Raw genomic sequence first — 19,487 nt, forward strand, 5'->3', positions numbered from 1 at the left:
TGGAGAGAAAATGTTTTGAGAATGATGTACAAATGCGCTTTACACAATTGAGTGTGTATGGATTGGGATAACAGTTGTATGAGCCCCTAATAAAATGTTTAAAAAAAAGAAATTAAAATCTCCAGAAATTGTTAAAAAAGATGGTAAAGGTTTAAAAGATTAAAAAAAAACAACTGGTGATTTTTGTAAAAGTCTTCTTGATGTGATTGAACCTTGGCATTGTTTGATATCTGAATTATGTGCCAATAAATCTATTGAAAAAAAAAAGATGAAATGATAACTACATGGGTGGTTTAACCTAACATTTCAAAGGTTTAACCTAACATTGTGGCAGTAACTTATATATTCACACTTCTCTTAATTTTCTATTGGGTGTGTATTTAAAAAACTTTATTCATATTGTATGATTATAATGGCATAATGGGTATAATGGGCTACACATTGGTTCAAAACTCCAAACCACTCTGTAAGAGAGAGATGAAGCTTTCTCCTCCCAGATTTACCATCCTGGAAACTCCCCGGGTAGCTCTGCTATGTGCTGCGGGTCGCTGGGAGTCAGACTCGAGTCCAGGGCAGGGAGCTGGAGTTTTTTGGTTGTTGTTTTTTTTGTTTTGTTTTCTTTTTAGCATGGATACTTTGTCTTTTACAGGTCTTTAAAATGCTGTATACATATTTGTTAAATATGACATGATAGGATAGTTTGGGTTTTAGAAAATACAGCTGGCTTTAAAATTTTTTTTTTCTCTTTAATACTAGTTGTCAAAATTTCCCAAAATGTTTTATTACAAAGATAAGTCGAAAAGTATTGCTACTGGGCTCCAGCACATACATGCATGGATTGGTTTCAGATAATACATGTTTAAACTTATCTCTGTGATCAGTGGATGGCTGTAGAGAAGTTCTCTCAATAATACACTTGTCTTAGTCTTGTTGTAGGAGAAAGATGAGGCTGTCAAACCTTATAAAGATTTACAGCCTTCACTGGAGATCCCCTTACAGAAGGGTCTCAGAGAGGAGACGAGTCAGCCAGGGTGCAGCGTAGCAACGATGAAACATACAACTTTCCTCTAGTTTCTAAATGCTTCCTCCCCCCGCACTATCATGATCCCAATTCTACCTTGCAAGTCTGGCTAGACCAGAGGGTGTACACTGGTACAGATAGGAACTGGAAACACAGGGATTCCAGGGCGGATGATCCTTTCAGGACCAGTGGTGTGAGTGGCAATACTGGGAGGGTGGAGGGAGGGTGAGTTGGAAAGAGGGAACCAATTGCAAGCATCTACATATAACCTTCTCCCTGGGTGGTGGACAACAGAAAAGTGGGTGAAGAGATGTCGGACAGGGCAAGATATGACAGAATAATAATTTATAAATTATTAAGGGTTCATGAGGGAGGGGGAAGTGGGGAGGGAGAGGAAAAAATGAGGAGCTGATGCCAGGGGCTTAGGTGGAGAGCAAATGTTTTGAGAGTGATGAGGGCAATGAATGTACAAATGTGCTTTACACAATTGATGTATGTACGGATTGTGATAAGAGTTGTATGAGCCCCTAATAAAACGAGAGGAAAAAAAAAGATTTACAGTCTCAAAGAGTCTAGGTAGCTTTGCTATGCATCAGAATCAACTCAGTAATAGTAGGGCTTTAGTTTCCTTAAGGATTCTTCCCCCCACCTCTCCCACCCCCCAAAAAGATACTTTTTGTGTTATGAGGGGGCAGGGGTTACATGGTTTTGAGCGTATGGTTGATACTAAGTTTTTAACAACTCAATTGGACATCTTCTCAAGCCATTGAAGCTTTGCAACAACTTTACAGGAGTGTTGCCTGTGGTAGTTAAGTAATTTCATGTCAACTTGAAAATACATAAAAGTGTAGGGGTGAAACTTAGCCTGCCAATCAAACCACAGTGGGATGACCTCCCTTGGAGGTGAGACTGAAGCTCTCTGGAGGCTTTTCTCTCTCTCTCTCTCTCTCCCCTCCTCTCCCTCCTCCTCCCTCCCTCTCTCTTTCTCTCTCTGCCTTCATCTTCCTGCTTGCTGGCTACCCTGAGAGCTAGTGAAGCCCTGCCATGGTTTCCACTGACCTCAGATCCACACAACTTTGCTTGCCTGTGATATTCCTGCAGTCTGAATCACTGCATGTGACTGTGTGAGTCTGAAGAGGGCCTTAGGGAGTAGTATGAGAATTATGAACTTGAATTGGACTGGGCTAGAATGTTTTCTTGATGTGTAACTCTTCCTTTTACATATATAAGTGTCACTGGATTTGTTTCTCTGGTTAACCTGGCCTAACACACTGCCTCACAAAGAAAATCTTAGATGGGTTTAAGTGTTAATGAAGGACCTCATTAATAAGGACCTCAAAGATGGGCCAAGAGAAGGAAGCCCATCAACCAACAAACTAGTGGAAGAAGATTGTAGAATTCTCATTGATGCAGTAGCTTTCTGCATTTTCAGTTTTATATGAACATCTTGACAGCAGTGAACTTGGTTCCCATCAATGCAAAAGAATTGCCTGAAGATCAAAGAGCTGATCTTTTCATCAGTCTTGTATGCAAAACTGATCCTAATAAAGACACTTTTATGGAATGAATGGTAACCAAGGACCGGTCAGTGAATTTCCAGTTCAATCCAGAGAGCAAAGTCCAATCAAAACAGTGGCTTCCGAGACAGGTAATCTGGAAATTATGGGAACAGTTGTCTTGTGAATTCCAAAGGGTTAACCTTGATAAATTTTCCCAAAGGTCACGAGAGCTTATTAGGAAAAATTCTAAATTGCATTGTGAGAAAAAGGCTGGGAAATTTGCACCAAGGATTTTTTTCCATCACAATCCACCTGCTCAATGTTTGAGGACAGCAAGGCTGTCCTGTGAGAATTTCATTGGGAAACCTTACAGCCCTGATCTTGCCCCTTCAGACCCACTTTTATTCCCCAAACGGTAAGAATCTTGTACGGATCATGACTTGGGTCCTTGGCGGACGCTGAAAGGGAGGGCCACTTTGATGTGACATCAAGTGGAGAGTGCGGAATTCCCTGGGCAAAGGTGACGGAGGTAGAGACACTGCCTTCAAAGGTGCATAGTCCTCAGAGGAGGATATGTTGGGGGAAACCTGTTGATATTTTTGTGTAATAAAAGTCTATGGTTTTGTAGCAGTCCTTTTAAAAGTCATTTTTAAGCTTGTATTTCTGACATTGTTTGACCGTCCTTCAGAGATATAATCAAATCAGTCCTAAAAATGACTTGAGTCAAACATAAAAATTGCTTTTTTATTTGAAAGAAAGTTTTTACCCTCCTGTATCTCAAAACTAAAAACAATTAAAAACAATTTATTTAGTTTGCACACAGTCATATTCTGAATATTTACTGAAGGATTTTTCTTTCTGTCACAGAATTGTATTTGGTGAGTGGAGATTGTTCTTAGAATCATTACACAGACTAACTTAGAAGCAAGTGCATGCCTTTGTCTGTCTCTGCTGTAAAAATGTTTCCTCGTCGGATTTTAGTCATTGGCCTAACACAGTGGCTGGCAGTCAACAGGACACTCAATGGGTTCCTTGCAAACATATAAACAAAACAAGCAAAGCTCAGGCCTTAACCTCCTAGGGGTTTGCCTTAGGACCCTCTGCCCTAAAGCATTAAGTTATAAGTATGTTTGTTCTGAATCCCCAAGGAATTACTTAGGGAGAGATTTCTGATTCGTAAGTGTTCATCTTGTGCTTTTTATTATCACAGACATGGACTTAACCATTTCTCCACAAGGTCAGCAGTTGAAACCACCAGGCATTTTATGGGCTAAGGACAAGGCTATGGACTCCCCTAGAGAGCTACAGTCTCAGACACCCACAGGGCAGTTCTCCCCTGTCCTGTAAATTCACTAGGGGTCTGCATCGACTCAGTGGCAATGAGTTTGGTTTGGTTTTGAGTAGTTATGGTGTGGTTTTATGTATGTAGTTTAAATTGTTTCACCATTTCCATTTCCCTGAATCCCTCATCTTGATATTTTTATTTTTTTCTGTATGTTATCTCTAGATCCTCAGACAGACTCTAAACCACCTGAAGGACTGACAGGATCCCACACAGACTGGCTAACATTAAATGTTGGAGGGCGGTACTTTACAACTACACGGTAGGGTTTGTGTGTGCATGTGTGTGTGTTAAAGAAAAACACCTTCAAGTCACCAGTTTCCTTAAAAGAGGTTCAAATACTGCTTCAATAGATAATGCGATCTGAAGCTACTTTTAGAAAGATTCTTTTTTTTTTTTAAAGAAAAAATATGGTTTATAAGGCATTCATTCCAGCGAAAGCATGGAAAGCATGCATTCCTTCAGTGCTTCAGAACCAGCTCTTTATACATCAAGAAGTATATACACACACAAGCTAAAATCAGCAATATTGAAACGTGCAGAGGCTGATATAACAGTATATGAAGATCAAGAATATTTTAATATAACAGTTTGCTGGCAGGGTATATTTGTATTGAAAGGAAAGGAAGCTGAGCCAGGATTTAAGTCAGGAAGTGCCAGATTAGACGGGATTTTGAGAAATGGCAACTTACTGCACGTTTTTGTTCCCCAGCATTGCTCCTGCCAGGTTCTAGCATGCATCTGTTTGAGAGCAGCCGGGGTCGAGTAGACTCTTGACTTAAATATGTTTCTTTAGAAAGACAAATGGAGAAATCCGTTTTTCCCTCTGAATTCTTAGGAGCACTTTAGTGAATAAAGAACCGAGCAGCATGCTGGCCAACATGTTTAAGGACAAAGGTGAGTGGGGCGCCTCGTTGTCCTATCTTACACGGTGCATCTGTGTCGGGAACGGCTTTGTGAAACTGCTGCCCTTGTATCATTTTTACAAGAGGGAAAACGTACCAAACCTTCATTCCCTAAATTTCTAACTGAGACTTCTGTTTGTGGGGGCTTTGTTCATTTCAATGGTGACACAGACGTCTGGGGAAATAAGCAAGATCACAGAGGAGCTTTCTTAATCGACCGAAGTCCTGAGTACTTTGAACCCATCTTGAACTACCTGCGACATGGGCAGCTCATTGTAAATGATGGCATAAATTTATTAGGTGAGTTTTCGATAATGTTCCTCATACTTTTGTAAGCCTAGCGTTTGGGGTTTGTTTTCCCTTACCTGGTTGTGTAAATTATTTTCTTAAAGTAGAAGCATATCTTTTTCGTTTTTTAAAGTAGATGCTTTATATATGAGTAGCTATAGCGATAGAAATCAATATAGGTACCGAGATATATCTTTGCATATATAGGTAGGCACCTACACTATACATTTTCATTTTAGTTTCTAAGTAGATGTATATTGCATCACCAGGGATTGTAAAGGGTTTTGTTTACTTTAAATACAAGGTGGCTGTGACCCGGCTTCGATTATGGACCTTCCTGTTATGTTGAGGAAGGAGCTCTGGGGCACGGTGGTACTCGCTGCTCTGCTAACCACAGGGCCGCAGGTTGAAACTGCCGCCATTACTTGTCGGGGGAAAGATGGGCTCCGCTCCCTTAAAGAATCACGCCCTGTCCTGTAGGGTTGCTATGAGTCAGCATTGACTCAGTGGGAAGTCTTTGGTTTGGTTTTTATTATGTTAAGTAGTATTCAAAAGGGGGAACCATCCATTTAAATCATAAAACTGGATTCTCGTCTTGACTATGAGGAATAGATGTTCAGCTTTATGAAAATCACTTTATCTCTGAGTCTCTTGAAAAGTGGATGTTAAAATACTCTTATCCCTCATTTTTATGATAATCCATGGAGGGGAGCTGGATGCACATCCTTAGCAGGCATCGGTTGCATACTCAAAAGCGAGTAGGTCTCCAAGTGACTGGCCTGTCTGATACCGACCCCTGGACAGGTGGTAGGGAGTGTGGCAACTTCCATGCACACACCCTTACTCAGCCTTCGCAGGTTTCCACCAGGGCGGATGTGGAAGTCGAGTGCCAGAACCTTGGGTTTCAAAGAAAAGCTGTAAATCTAAAACGTTAAATGATATTTTCTGATTTTGAAGATACCGCATGCCCAAGACCCCAGAGTCAGCCAGCGGGGGCTACTTTACAGGCTCTGTCGTGGCATATAAAACACTCCAGAGCTTTCGCTCTTGTGCTCAACGTAGGTTCCCTTTCAAGCTTATCAGCTGCAAAAACAACATGCCCTTTCAGCCAGCTCATCACGTTCTTGTGTCTTCTTTTCTTCTTTTACTTCATACCACTTGTCTGATAAGCCCTCCGTAACCTTTGTTTTGTTGGTAATTCTGGGGGAAAAAAAATCTACTCTGGTACAGATCTTTTTATTTCAGTACCTAAATCACTTTAATGGGCTCAGTTACACGGGAACAATTGTGAGGATGGCGCAGGACTGGGCAGTAAGTATTTCCTTCTGTGTGCAGAGGGTGCTATGGGTTGGAACCAGCTAGAACCCCTCACAGCAATAACTGCTACATCACGTTTAAGCCTCGGCTCTGGAAGTCCTGTAACCACGTAACTGTGAATATGTATCGCATTGATGAGTGGGTTGAACTGTTGAATGCAGAGTTGATGGTCTGAAATGTAAATACCACCCCGCCCCACCCCCCCCACACACGTAATTCACATTAAAAGCTTATTTTTTGAAAAAACCCCATCAATATGTACTTCATTTAGCTCTTTCATTCTTTCTGTTTTAATTTTACCTTGGGTCATTTATAACACTTCATATCCCCCGTTTCTGGAAAGTAACATTACAAATATATAGCCGCATTCTCACAGTCTTTTGCATCGTGGGCTATTACGGAACCCTGTTTGTTTTCCTTGTGGTTTTCTCCCAACATTTACCTCATTTATCCTGTTGTTCAGGAAGCAGAGCTCTCTACTGGGTTCATCCGATAAAGCATTGCTTTAATAAGTGCACTTTCCATCCAACCTCTCTACATTGACTACAAGTTGGCCCAACTAATTATGTACTTAAAAATAATCTACAAACATTGGCTTCCCCTTCTTCTCACTTACATAAATGACCTTATTTCTTGCTCTCCCTAATTTGTGCTCTCATCAGTGACTTTTCAAATTTACCTTCTTAATTTCCTTTTGTTCTCTGCTTAATGATCTTCACGGTTTCCCTTCAGCCATGTCCTTCCTCTCTTCTTGTCTGCAAAGCCCTCTCCCCTGACTCATGTCATCTACTGCCTACCCTCCAGTAAGATCCCCTCATCATCAGCTTTCCTGTTAAGTACTTTTCTCTCAGTTCAGTACATATTTCCCTGAAGCTGACATGTTTCTGAACCCATTTGATAATCGTCTATGAATCAGAAAACATATGTGGGGTTAGCCCCACCCCACAGCCAAAAAAGAAACCGCAATTTCCCCCATCCCCAAAGCGATGTATTTAAATTTTTTTACAAAACAACCTTATCACCTTCAAAATACTCTCCATTTCACTTAATACATTTGTCAAATCTGCAATTCCATTCTTGGAAACATTTTTCAAACTCATCTGTTTGGATGGCTGACAGCACGCCCATTGTTTTGTTCTTCACCTGTTCTACATCGTCAAATCCTTGTCCTTTCATGTCCCTCTTCATTCGCATAAACAAAAAGCAGTCACTCTAAGGTGCATGGGGCAAGGGAGACACACTGTTGTTTGCCAGACACTGGCGCACTGAGATGGCTGTGTGAGCAGGGACATTGTTGTGGCAAAACCAATCCCCTGGCTGCCACAAATCTGGCCTTTTTTGTCACACACTGTTATGCAGTCTTTTAAGAACCTCATAATAAAAGGCTGGAGTAACAATCTGACCTGGTGGGACGAACTCCAAATGCACCATCTCCCTCACACCAGCAGAGCTTTGTTCCATTTTGTGCCCCTCCTATTTCCCTATGCTCTGATGGAAATGTGTATTGGCGGATAGGAGGAAGCAAGTTATGTGGAGATGTTTCCCCCTGATTTGACAAAGTTAATGATAAGAAATCCCTTTTTGTTATCTAAAATTTTTTTGAAACTGATTTTTCCTATATGAGCTTTCTGAAATACACTTTTGATATTTATCGTGAAGCTAGCTTCTGTGACAAATTTATTCAGATCTGCTCCATTAAAAAGTCAATGAAATGTTAAGATTAAATTAGCTAATCATCTTTATTGGCTTCTCAATCAAATCACTAAGCCAACTGTATTATGATATGTGATGTTAGGATTTCTTGCCTGTGGCCTATTGAAAGTAATTACTAGAAATAATTTTGAAATATGGAAAGGTTTCTTTCTTTCTAATTCATTAGCTTACTTTTCTTACCGTTTACAGTATGTAAGATAGAGAAATGCCTCTCCTTTTCACATATTTTCAAATATTCTGTGTGGCCTTGAGGAGCCCGGGTGGCGTAGTGGGCTACCAAGTGAGCTGCTGACCAGAGGTCAGCGATTTGAATGCTCCAGCGGCTCCTGGGGGCAGGAGGAGGAGGCTGTCTACTCCTGGGACGACGTCACGTCTCTGAAACCCATAGGAGTCGTCTGCTCTGTTGTGCGGGGTTGCTTTGAGTTGGGATCGACTCCACCGCAGCCAGTAGTTGCGTTGATGACTGTCCTAATTGTGAGCCACCTATCCTGGATGCTGACGATGATCTAGTCCAGTTCCGTTCCGTTATGGAAATGAAGCATCTATAATGTTCTAAATACTGAAGTGAAGGGTTGTCTGTCAATGTCACATCATTTTGTCCGGACAGGTGTGCTAGAAGAAGCCAGGTTCTTTGGGATTGACTCGTTGATTGAGCACCTAGAAGTGGCAATAAAGGTGAAGCTCTTCCTACCTGACTAAATACTGCATTCATTGTGGCTCTCTCCCAAAGTGCCCACTAACTTCTGATTCTCCTTCCCAAGAACTCTCAACCACCAGAGGATCACTCACCGATATCCCGGAAGGAATTTGTACGGTTTCTGCTAGCTACTCCAACCAAGTCGGAATTACGATGCCAGGTAGTTAAAGCAGCCTTGTTGCATGGCTTATTTTTATCGGAAAATCTGAGAGCTATGTTTTATATTCTTCTTGGGTTTTATTTTATGAGGCTTTATTTTTCATGTTGTTTAGCTTTATTTTTCTTTCTCATCTAAGATGTCATTTAATTATGGGCAATAACATTCATTTAATCTGAAAAGAGCCCGAAAGCGGCCTTTTTTATTGTCTGTGTCTCAAGTAGCATTTTTGGAATTATTTGTGGAAATTGCTGCAATTCAAAAAACTCAAATTATTTGTATAGTTGCTGTGTATGGCTAGTCGATGGCAGATACTTTTATATGTTTTAAGGCTTTTTAAAAGAAATCATTTTATTGGAGCCTCTTAACAGCTCTTATAACAATCCATATAGCCATTGTGTCAGGCACATTTGTACATATGTTGCCATCATCCTTTTCAAAACATTTTCTTTCTACTTGAGCCCTTAGCATCAGCTCCTCATTTTTTTCCTCCTATCCCTACTCCCTCTCCCTTAAGAATCCTTGATAATTTATAAATTATTATTTTCATATCTTACACCAACTACTGTCTCCCTGCACCCATGTTTCTGTTGTTCGTCACTCTGGGTGAGGGTGGGGGTGTGTTATACGTCAATCAGTGTGATTGGTACCCCCTTTCTCCCCCCACCCTCCCCCTACTCACATGGTATCACTACTCCCATTATTAGTCCTGAGGGGTTTATCTGTCCTGGGTTCCGTGTGTTGAGAGTTCACATCTGTACCAGTGTACGTGCTCCTGTCTAGCCAGATTTGTAAGGTAGAATTGGGGTTATGATAGTGGGGGGAAGGAAGCTTTAAAGAACTAGAGGAATATTGTATGTTTCAATGGTGCTATACTGCACCCTGGCTGGCTCGCCCACATTAAGGATTCTTAAAACCAAAATACTGATTTTTTTTAAATAAAATGATCTTGAATTATTGCATTAATAAAATAAGTGTATTCAGTTTTACCTAAAGTAATGTTTATCAGTGGTTAGGTCACTAACAGATATTTTTCTTTAGAAACTTGGGCACATGTAGCCAGGCTACATTCTAAGGGGGTTATATATACAAGCTGTCTTCAACATTCAGGAGAAAAGCCCTGAATGTTTTGAAGCCACTTTTCAACAAGCTTTTGGAAGTCCCTTTTATATATAAAGTTTCTTTTGCCAGGAATCCATTACATCTGCTTATTTTATGTATCTAAGTTCCATTTGATTATGTTTTGTAATAAACTCCAATTGACTGAACTGCCAATTGCATCTAAAAAAAACTTGATGGTTAGTTATAGTAATTGAATTTAATACACTCAGGCGGTTTAAGTATTGTGACAATTTGTGTTTTTTAATTTTAGGGTTTAAACTTCAGTGGTGCTGATCTTTCTCGTTTGGACCTTCGATACATTAACTTCAAAATGGCCAATTTAAGCCGTTGCAATCTCGCGCATGCTAATCTCTGCTTTGCCAATCTTGAACGAGCCGATCTCTCTGGATCAGTGCTTGACGTAAGAATCACTTTGAATTAAAAGAGAAAACTAGATTTTTAATCTATTGAAAAGTTTAACAGAGGAGGAATTTTATCTCCTACTGGAGCTTGTACTTTAAAAGATGACTTAGTAAGTTGATTATAAAACTGAAGTTTCTGAATGTGAATTAGGTCAGTTTTAATAGTTAGATAGCCTTTATTAAACATAGAACTGATGCCACCTAATAGGAAATTAATCTTGAAAATAGATCATATGCTCCTCAATAGAGTATATTTTATTTATCAAATTATCTGTTTTCAGTGAATTATAAGGTAAAGCTAAAAAGAGGCCTTTGAAATCTTCTGTTCAGCCTTGTATCAGGAATGGGAAACTGTTACTGCTATAGAGGTATTGACAGAGATATTTTGAAATGAGCATGGTATGACCTCAATCTATAGGGTTAGCATCTCCATGGCCTCCTCCCTTTCTGAATATGTATATGTCTACATGTATATATTTATATGCATAGGTATGTCTGTCTATGTATGTCTTTATGTTATGGAAGTTTTCTGGTACTAGAGGATGTAAACAGCAACACCATTGAAATGCATTAGTTCCTAACAACTTTAAGGTCCTTAGTGGCAAGGCCTGTATCTGTATGCCTTTTAAGTTAACAATGTCTAATACAGAACCTAAAGAGCCCTGGTAGCATTGTGGGTTATATGTTGTATTGCTAACTGCAAGGTTGGTGGTTCAAATCCAACATGCAACTTGCCAGAAAAAGATGCTGCTGTCTGCTCCCATGAAGATTTATTCTCAGAAACCCTCCAGAGGGTCATTGTGAGTTACACTCGATTCATCGGCAGTGGGTTTTGGTTAATACTGCTTCTTCCTCACTCTTTTCCTCTTGGTCCACTTTTGCATCCGCCCTCTTGGTCACCCCTGCTGCACCACTTGTTCCCCTAATCTCCACCAGCAGTGGCGGCAGCAGCACCAAGGCCATCCAAAACCAGGCTCCCATAAGGTTCTAACACAATGTTTGCACAACTTCCAAATCATAAAAGGATCTATTTCATGGAACAAACCCGGGACGTTAAGTGACACGTGGGTAGGTGCCATCCAGTGAGCTCAGCTCATAGCGTCCTTGTGTATGACAGAGCAAAGCCCTGCCTGAGCCCTGTGCCATCCTCACAGCCATTGCTGTCTTTGAGTCTGTTGTTGCCACCACGTTGTCAGTTGAGGGTCTCCTTCTTTCTCTCTGGCCCTCTGCTAAGCGGGATGTCCTTCTCCAAGGGCTGGTTCTTCTGGTAGCATGCCCAAAGTATTTGAGATGCACGCTCACCAGTCTGGCTTCTAAGACACATTTGGCTGTACTTCTTCCAAGAAAGATTTGTTCATCCTTTGGGCAGCCCACAGTCATTCACTATTCTGGGCCAAGACCAAAATTCAATGGCAAAATTCAATTCTTCTTTGGACTTCCTTATTCTTTGTCGAGCTTTTACATGCATATGAGCCGATTGAAAAGATCATGGCTTGGATCGAGCCCACCTTAGTCCTCAGGGTTCCCTCTTTGCTTTCTCAATGTTTAACACTTTCTTAAAGAGGAGTTCTTTTGCATCAGATTGGCCCATTGCAATATGCCATTTGTTTCTTGACTGCTGCTTCCATGGGCATTGATTGTGAATCCAAGTAATGTGAAATCCTATATATAAATCCTTGATAAAACTATAAAATTAAGAGATGAAGTATTAATAGTAAAAATGCCTCACATTGAAGAATTATCGTGTTGGCTGTGAGAATCACACCTAATTTTCGTTTGCCCTGCTATGGGAAGGTGGCTGCTGAGTAGTAACCTGATACACTGCAGTGTCTGAAGAATGTAGCGCATGTTGCCACAGGACGCATCGAATGATTCCACTATTCTTTTTTTATTTCGTACCCACTTTATGGCTTTGGATCATTCCCTCACAGACCACGAGATCATTGCCATGAGCACCATCCAATTCTGTTACAAGCCAAGAGACTCTCTCAATTGCTCTCCCTGCTCAGTGATCCATGTGTGTGCCACACTGTTTTTCAGCATTCATACTGATGGGGGTGCTCAAGACTGGCCATGTTGTATAGCAGTCACTGGTACGAAAAGATTTATTTTGTACCTAGATGATGCCTTTTATTGCTAGCAACTGGATTTCGACTTTCTTTGAAATGAAGGTGATAGTAGCATCTTGGAACATCACAGATTTAATTGTTAAGTCCTCCATTTAGAATAAGGAAGAAAAAATCCAGCCCCGGTACAAGTTCATGCCCTCCTTCTCCATACACTTTGACCATCATATTATTTTGCTCAGGGCTGTTTATAAAATAAAATTCAGGGTGTCCTAGTACTGACTCCCCCTAACTTCTTTATCTAAACCCTTATGTTTCCTATGAAGTGGCCATGCTCTCATTGATTGGGCATGTTTAAACCAGTCGGTAAGAACTGTGTCTTTATAACAGTTCTCACTTCTTTGGCATTGAGTAGGAAGTCAGTTTGTGAGTGTGTTGAATAGAAAACTTTTTTTTTTTACTGATTGAGCCAAGTTTTTCTTATCCAAACCAATTTCTAGACCTTAAAACATGGACTTTTCTTTTTTCTTTGCCAGTGTGCAAATCTCCAGGGGGTCAAGATGCTCTGTTCTAACGCTGAGGGAGCATCCCTGAAACTGTGTAATTTTGAGGATCCCTCTGGTCTTAAAGCCAATTTAGAAGGTGAGACCCTGTCTACAATCGCCTGTTCTCTGGTGGGCACACCCCTAAAGCCGAGCGCCCAGTGTTCAGTGCTCAGGGTAAAGCAGGGGAACTGTAGGGGTAGGGTTCTTCTGCCGTCATACTTGGAGAATTTGTGTAGGTGTAAGATGCCTCTGTTTGGTCGTCTGCTAATCAGCCTGAGGACTAAGAGGAAATCCAGCCTATTGTAGTTAATGAGGCCTTGGTTGGAGAATTAATTACCAACGTTCTTCAGCTTTCCAGTAGAACACAGTATTTTTATGCTAACCAAAAGGCCTGCACAAAGCCAGGCCATTTTTGTCATCTTTAGACTTAATGTTTTGTTTATGAATTCATTATTGCTTTGTGTGTCTGTGGACTGGTCACTTTGTTTACTTGTATATTTAGGAGACATAGGATTCTCTCCTTTGTCATAAACGTTAGAGACATGTTATAATTCTCTCCCCTCTAGAAGATATTCTAAAACATTCTTCATTTGCATACTAAAACTGGTCTCAGACAAGTTTACAAATAATTATTTATATATGTTTGTATATATAAGCACTGAGACTGAAAGTTGGTTGAGAGGCTGAGATGTGTAGTTCACAGATGACATTTCCAGAAGGAAAAGGAGGCTGGCAGCTTTCACTGCCATCAGGTCACCTGGCAGTGTCAGGACCCCACTTGTTGTTCACTTTAGGGGCTAATCTGAAAGGTGTGGACATGGAAGGAAGCCAGATGACGGGAATTAACCTTCGAGTGGCTACACTGAAAAATGCCAAGTTGAAGAACTGCAACCTGAGAGGAGCAACCCTGGCAGGAACTGATTTAGAGGTGGGTCTGTGTTAACCAAGAATTACTGTCTCTTTTGTACTTTATTGACTTCGTTTTCCTTTTCATTGTGCATTGGATGAAGGCCTACAGGCAGATCAGTTTTCCATTCAGTAATTCATACATATTCTCCACGATGTCCCATCACTCATCCCACTTCTCCCAATGTTTCCGAAATCCAGTCCCCCTCCTCTACCAACCCATCCTGCCTTTTGACCATTGCCCTGGGGCCAGTGCTCCTCTTTTGATCTCCAATGGTTGGTTATTCTGAGACGAGCCTACTTTCCTACTGTTGTTATTTACCTGATAGTAGACCTCTCTGTTGTTTGGCTGAAAATTAAGTTGGGGGCCAGCAGCGAGGGGTGTAACCCTAGTTCCAGATCTTAGGGATGATTAAGGGCCATCATCTCTGGGGGTTCCTGGACTTTTGTAGGATTTTATTTATTGTTCACATTTTTCTCCACTTGTCTCCAGGACCTTCTAAAGCCATCTCTTTCAGTGCAGTTGGTAATGGTAGGAGGACACCATCTAGTTCGCTGGTCTCAGGGTTGTGGAAGTTGAGTTTCTGGCACAAACTTTCTTAAAAGCATTCAGTAGTTGGCTGGTGAAAACTGCCAGGTAACAACTGCTAACCGATGCTAGTTTCAGATGTGAAGATTCATCTGACAGTCTAAATTGATTTCCTTTCTTTCCTTCTCTCGTCTTTCTCAAGTAAACAAATCTGACAGATGCTTTATTAACTGAATCTATTGAAGTTTTCTTACATTTTAATCTGAAAGAAATTTTTGCTTATTATTTTCCTCCCTGGGGCCAGATTATTCCTTTAAGTTGCCTGAGGAATTTGATACTCAGGTTTGAAATCAGGGTCAAGAGCAAGTAAGCACATTCTAAGTTGGCATCATTTTGATTTTGAATCTGAACTTGAGATTTTAACTTTGTCACGCCATGTTTTTCATGAGAATTGTATTCTGTATGTCTTCCAGACTGGCAGACCTCACTAGTAGACTTAAGAGCTGGTGAGGGGTCTGTACCTGGCCTCTCTGGCATCGCCCTATGCTTCAGGGGGTGTGCCCTGTATCCATGCTGTTCAGGGCACTATGCACCAGAGTGCTTCACAGAGTTCATGGAGAAATTCCATTATCTTTTCATGTCACTTGCCCATGAAACTTTGAGCTCCTGTAACTGAGAACCTGCATTTCCCATGTTAATTCATTTAATTCATTACGTTGAAATAGTCACAGGTAGAGGACAAATCTGCCACAGATTGCAGTATAGAGATAGTCTGTCAAATTTCCATTTGCTGTTCTTTTTTTTTTCTTTTAAATCATTTTATTGGGGCTCGTACAGCTTTTATCACAATCCATACATCCATCCATTGTGTCAAGCACCTTTGTACCTATGTTGCCATCATCATTTTCAAAATACTCGCACTCTACTCGGGCCCCTGGTATCAGCTCATTCTTCCTCCTCCCTCATGAACCATTGGCAATCTACAAATTGTTATTTTTCTTCACATCTTACACCGACCGATGTCTCCCTTCACTCACTCCTCTGTTGTCTGTCCCCCTGGGAGGGGGTTATTTGTAGATCATTGTGATCAGTTCCTCCTTCCTTCCCCACCTTCCCCTTCCCCTCCTGGCACGCTATTCCCATTATTGGTCTTGAGGGGTTTATCTTTCTGGATTCCCTGTGTTTCCAGTTCATGTCTATACCGGTGTACATGCTCTGGTCTAGCTGCATTTGTAAGGTAGAATTGGGGTCATGATAGCAGTGGGGAGGAAGCATTAAAGAACTAGAGGAAAGTTGTATATTTCATCGGTGCTATACTGCACCCTGACTGGCTTGTCTCTTCTTTGTGATCCCTCTGTAGGGGGGTGTCCAATTGTCTACAGATCAGACATTGTGTCTCCACTCTGCACTCCCCCTCGTTCACATTGATATGATTTTTTTGTTCTGGGTCTTTGATGCCTGATACCTGATCCCATTGATACCTTATGATCACACAAGCTGGTGTGCTTCTTCCATGTGGGCTCTGTTGCTTCTCAGCTAGATAGCTGCTTCTTTATCTTCAAGTCTTTAAGACTCCAGAAGCTATATCTTTTGATAGCCAGGCACCATCTGCCTTCTTCACCACATTTGTTTATGCTGCTGTTCATTTTTTTTAGTTTTTCCTTTATCGCTTGAGCAGACTAGCAGGTCTCCTTTACGTTTAGAGGCAAAAAGGACTTTCATAAGGCTGAAGGAATATGCCTGCTCTGAGCCTAATGGTTGACTGTCGAAGCACCACTCTCGCCATGGCTCAAGTTACCATATAGACAGTTCTTAAGCAACAGAAGCCTTGCTCTCTTCAGCTCTCTGCAATAAAAAAGGTTAGGTAGACCATTGAAGGGCAGCTGGTGGCCTTCTGCCCTCCTGAAACTGTGTACCAGCACACTTTTCTCTAACCGTCATCCCCTAAAGCCCTTCAAATTTGACACAATTCTCATATTTCACACTCTGATGTCAAAAGAAATTAATCATGGTAGTTTACTATTGAATACATTTATCCAATCTCCTTCTGTTATGCACTTAAATCTAGTTTTTTTTTAAAAAAGCTCCCTCTAAGTGAATATTAATCACCATTGGGGAGTGAAGAAATCTATTATACAACTGATTGATTCTGTCAGTCCTCTTTCATCCAGATATCTCAGTCTCTTCCTTTCTCAGACTTTTGTCTTTGTTGTTGTTGTTGGCTGGAAACTGTGGTAAAATTGTGTAGAAAATATTTATTACAAAGGGAACCACTCTGGGGTTTACATGCCAGATCCTGAAATGTAGGAGCTGGTGGGACAGACTATCTTTCCCGTAGCTGACATGGATTAGCCTGAGCATCCACAAGGGAATGGAACTTCAGTGGAGACCTGCAGGAACCTCTCCGGAAGGCGTGTTTTACTGCAGCAGGGCGTTTTCCTGAGGAGGCGCCTCAGGAGTCCTAGGGTGGCTTGAAGGGCTGTTGTCAGTCACATGCATGCCGTTTTCTCTTACAGAACTGTGATCTGTCTGGGTGCGATCTGCAAGAAGCCAACCTGAGAGGTTCTAATGTGAAGGGAGCCATATTTGAAGAGATGCTGACGCCCCTGCATATGTCCCAAAGTGTCAGATGAGGATTTCCGGGGCTGGAGGAAGATGGCCAAGATAGCACACTGTGTCCTTGTCGCTTTTCTTTCTCCATCCACGCAGTGGTCCAGAGGAAAGAACTGTAATGCACTAGAAAACACTTAGAAGATGAGACCTGTTCTCTGTGGTGCATAAGGGGGCACCCGCCTCCCGTGCCCTCCCCACATTCTGATTATAAAGGAGGAGCACTCAGAGGTAGAGGTAGGGAATCTAGATTATGCTGCCTTTTGAGTAGGGCAGAGGGGTTTGCCTGGCTTTATGACCAGGAATAGTGTCTATTCTATTTGCTTTTAAAGGAGCATGATACAAAAATACCATCTTGGTTGGAAATGCATTTGAGGATTTTAATTTATGAAAACCCAACATATGCAAATATATTTATTGAGTTTCTAGATGCAGTATGGATATTTGAATTGTTAAGTGTTATGAAAATTTGGAGAAAGTGGTTCAGGTTTATAAATAGCTTTAGTGATGCCTCCTCTACTTTAAATACTGGTCAACCCACATGGATTTTGTGAGACCGCTCCCCAAGGCTCTCTTTTCAGGTTCGTTTTTTCTATTGCTTTCTTTTTAGGACAAAACAGTAGCTGAGTTCAAGCACTCTCTCCTTCTTCCCCGACAGAGTCCGAGTAGAAGGAAAGACAGCATTATTAAACTGTTCATGCTGCAAGAGCAGTGGGACTCTCCAGGTGGAGGAACATTTAGATAAATAGTGGACCCTTGAACAACATGGGTTTGAGCTGCACAGCCCCACTCAGATGTTTTCCCTGCCCAGTGTTTTGAGTTCCCGATTAAAACACCGTCTGATGCCATGCAAGCGCCCCGTCTCTCCAGGAACTGATAGCCCCTCACCCCCACTTCCCATTAACTCAAGAGACAACTGCTCACGTGAAGGTGATGAGTGGCACTCAGCGTTGACACAGACACTCGAGACTGGAGCTCACCGCAATAGCACCAGGATGAAAGAGCAGCATGTCAGTGGGCTGGCGCAGTTCAAAGCAATACTGTGCCAGAGTCAGCTGTAGTGGACAGCTTTGAAGAGAGCACTCCCAATTGGAAAACAAACCTTCATTCTAAGCAAGTTGTACTCAACTCCAGACTAGGCAATTGTATCTGTTTATACTACGAGGTTAGCAGTCTCATATACAATCAAATAAGCACATGAAGATGACGCAATACCAAAAATCCAAGGTATGCCATTCATATTCATTTCATTCAAATGCCAAATCGCTTCAGCAGGGTCAGCTTAAAAATAGGTATTAAATTCAAATCCATCGCAATCAAAACTGTTAACTACGAATGGACATGGCAAGGTCACCTTTGGAAGTCAGCATAGTAGACTTACAATGGAAGCCCGGTGATGCAGAGCGAGGGGTTGAAACCGACACATCCGTGGTAGCCACCAAGTACATACAAATACAAATCAAAACAACGGTAGTTGGCTGGCCCAAGATGTCCTGTCCGTCAGCTCCTGCCACTCTTTTACTTTCTTTTCACTGTCTTGTGTGTGTGGCGGTATTTTTTTTTGGAAATAAATTTTAGCCCGTTTTCTTGAGTTACCTCTCTGTAGCAGCAGTGTATAACCAGTGTTCTTATGCAGACCCCCAAGAGCAGTGACATAAGCTGAGTCCAATTGGTTCTGACTTTTACAAATCAGTTGGAGGCAGTGAATCATTAAGAACCACTTGCGTCTCTTTGGGAAGAGTGACAGGTCCTCCGTATTGTGTACTTGATTCTTGCGTACATACATATGCAAAGCTTTCCTTCACAGCAAAAAGCACACACACGTAATGGGAGGAGAGAGAGCAGACCTTTACAGGGAAAGGAAAGCCACTTTAGAAATGAATTATTTTCTTTGCTTTATTATTTTTACTGAGACAGAGAAGTATTGTATTGAGAGATATCTATTTTCATAATCAATATGTGCCTAAATTATATTTAAATCATTTCATTCTGTACTATATTTTCAATAATTATAGAGTATGTTGTTCATTCACCTAAAAGTACCTCTGTAGGCTTTACTTAAGACTGCAGAAAGATCTGGAAGATCCAAACATGATGTGCTTAGAAACTATAAAGATTTTGGATCTAATGTATATTGCATTAATAAACTATATGAGATGTTAAAAATGTTTCTTCTTTTGCATTCGCAAAAAAATCAGCACTTTCTAGACTTTGCTAATGTGAGGTTCTGGGGCGACAGGAAAGGCACCTGTTCTGGGTTAGTCTCTTAGAAAGTGCCGTGGAAGTAAACTAACCTCTTTAAACGTGATCATTTCATGATCGTCTTTTTAAATTGTACCCTGCTACCCACACAAACAAACTTGGTTCAT

General features: G+C 41.2%; 1 protein-coding gene across 1 annotated transcript in view; it reads left to right on the plus strand.

The window, feature by feature from the left end:
* KCTD9 (potassium channel tetramerization domain containing 9) overlaps positions 1-19,284 on the plus strand; it is a 29,254-nt gene extending 9,970 nt beyond the window's left edge. Inside the window, exons 3-12 of the mRNA XM_013005896.2 lie at positions 3,388-3,398; positions 4,028-4,124; positions 4,701-4,759; positions 4,939-5,067; positions 8,693-8,760; positions 8,847-8,942; positions 10,312-10,461; positions 13,065-13,170; positions 13,868-14,001; positions 17,025-19,284. Of these exons, the coding sequence (XP_012861350.1) occupies positions 3,388-3,398; positions 4,028-4,124; positions 4,701-4,759; positions 4,939-5,067; positions 8,693-8,760; positions 8,847-8,942; positions 10,312-10,461; positions 13,065-13,170; positions 13,868-14,001; positions 17,025-17,141 (967 nt within the window). The 3' untranslated portion in view covers positions 17,142-19,284. The remainder of the gene's footprint in view (positions 1-3,387; positions 3,399-4,027; positions 4,125-4,700; positions 4,760-4,938; positions 5,068-8,692; positions 8,761-8,846; positions 8,943-10,311; positions 10,462-13,064; positions 13,171-13,867; positions 14,002-17,024) is intronic.
* The last annotated feature ends 203 nt before the right edge of the window (positions 19,285-19,487 follow it).

The sequence above is a fragment of the Echinops telfairi genome, unplaced genomic scaffold (genome assembly GCF_000313985.2).
Source record: "Echinops telfairi isolate 266 unplaced genomic scaffold, ASM31398v2 ScPeMD7_9;HRSCAF=40, whole genome shotgun sequence".
NCBI classification, from domain to species: Eukaryota; Metazoa; Chordata; class Mammalia; order Afrosoricida; family Tenrecidae; genus Echinops; species Echinops telfairi.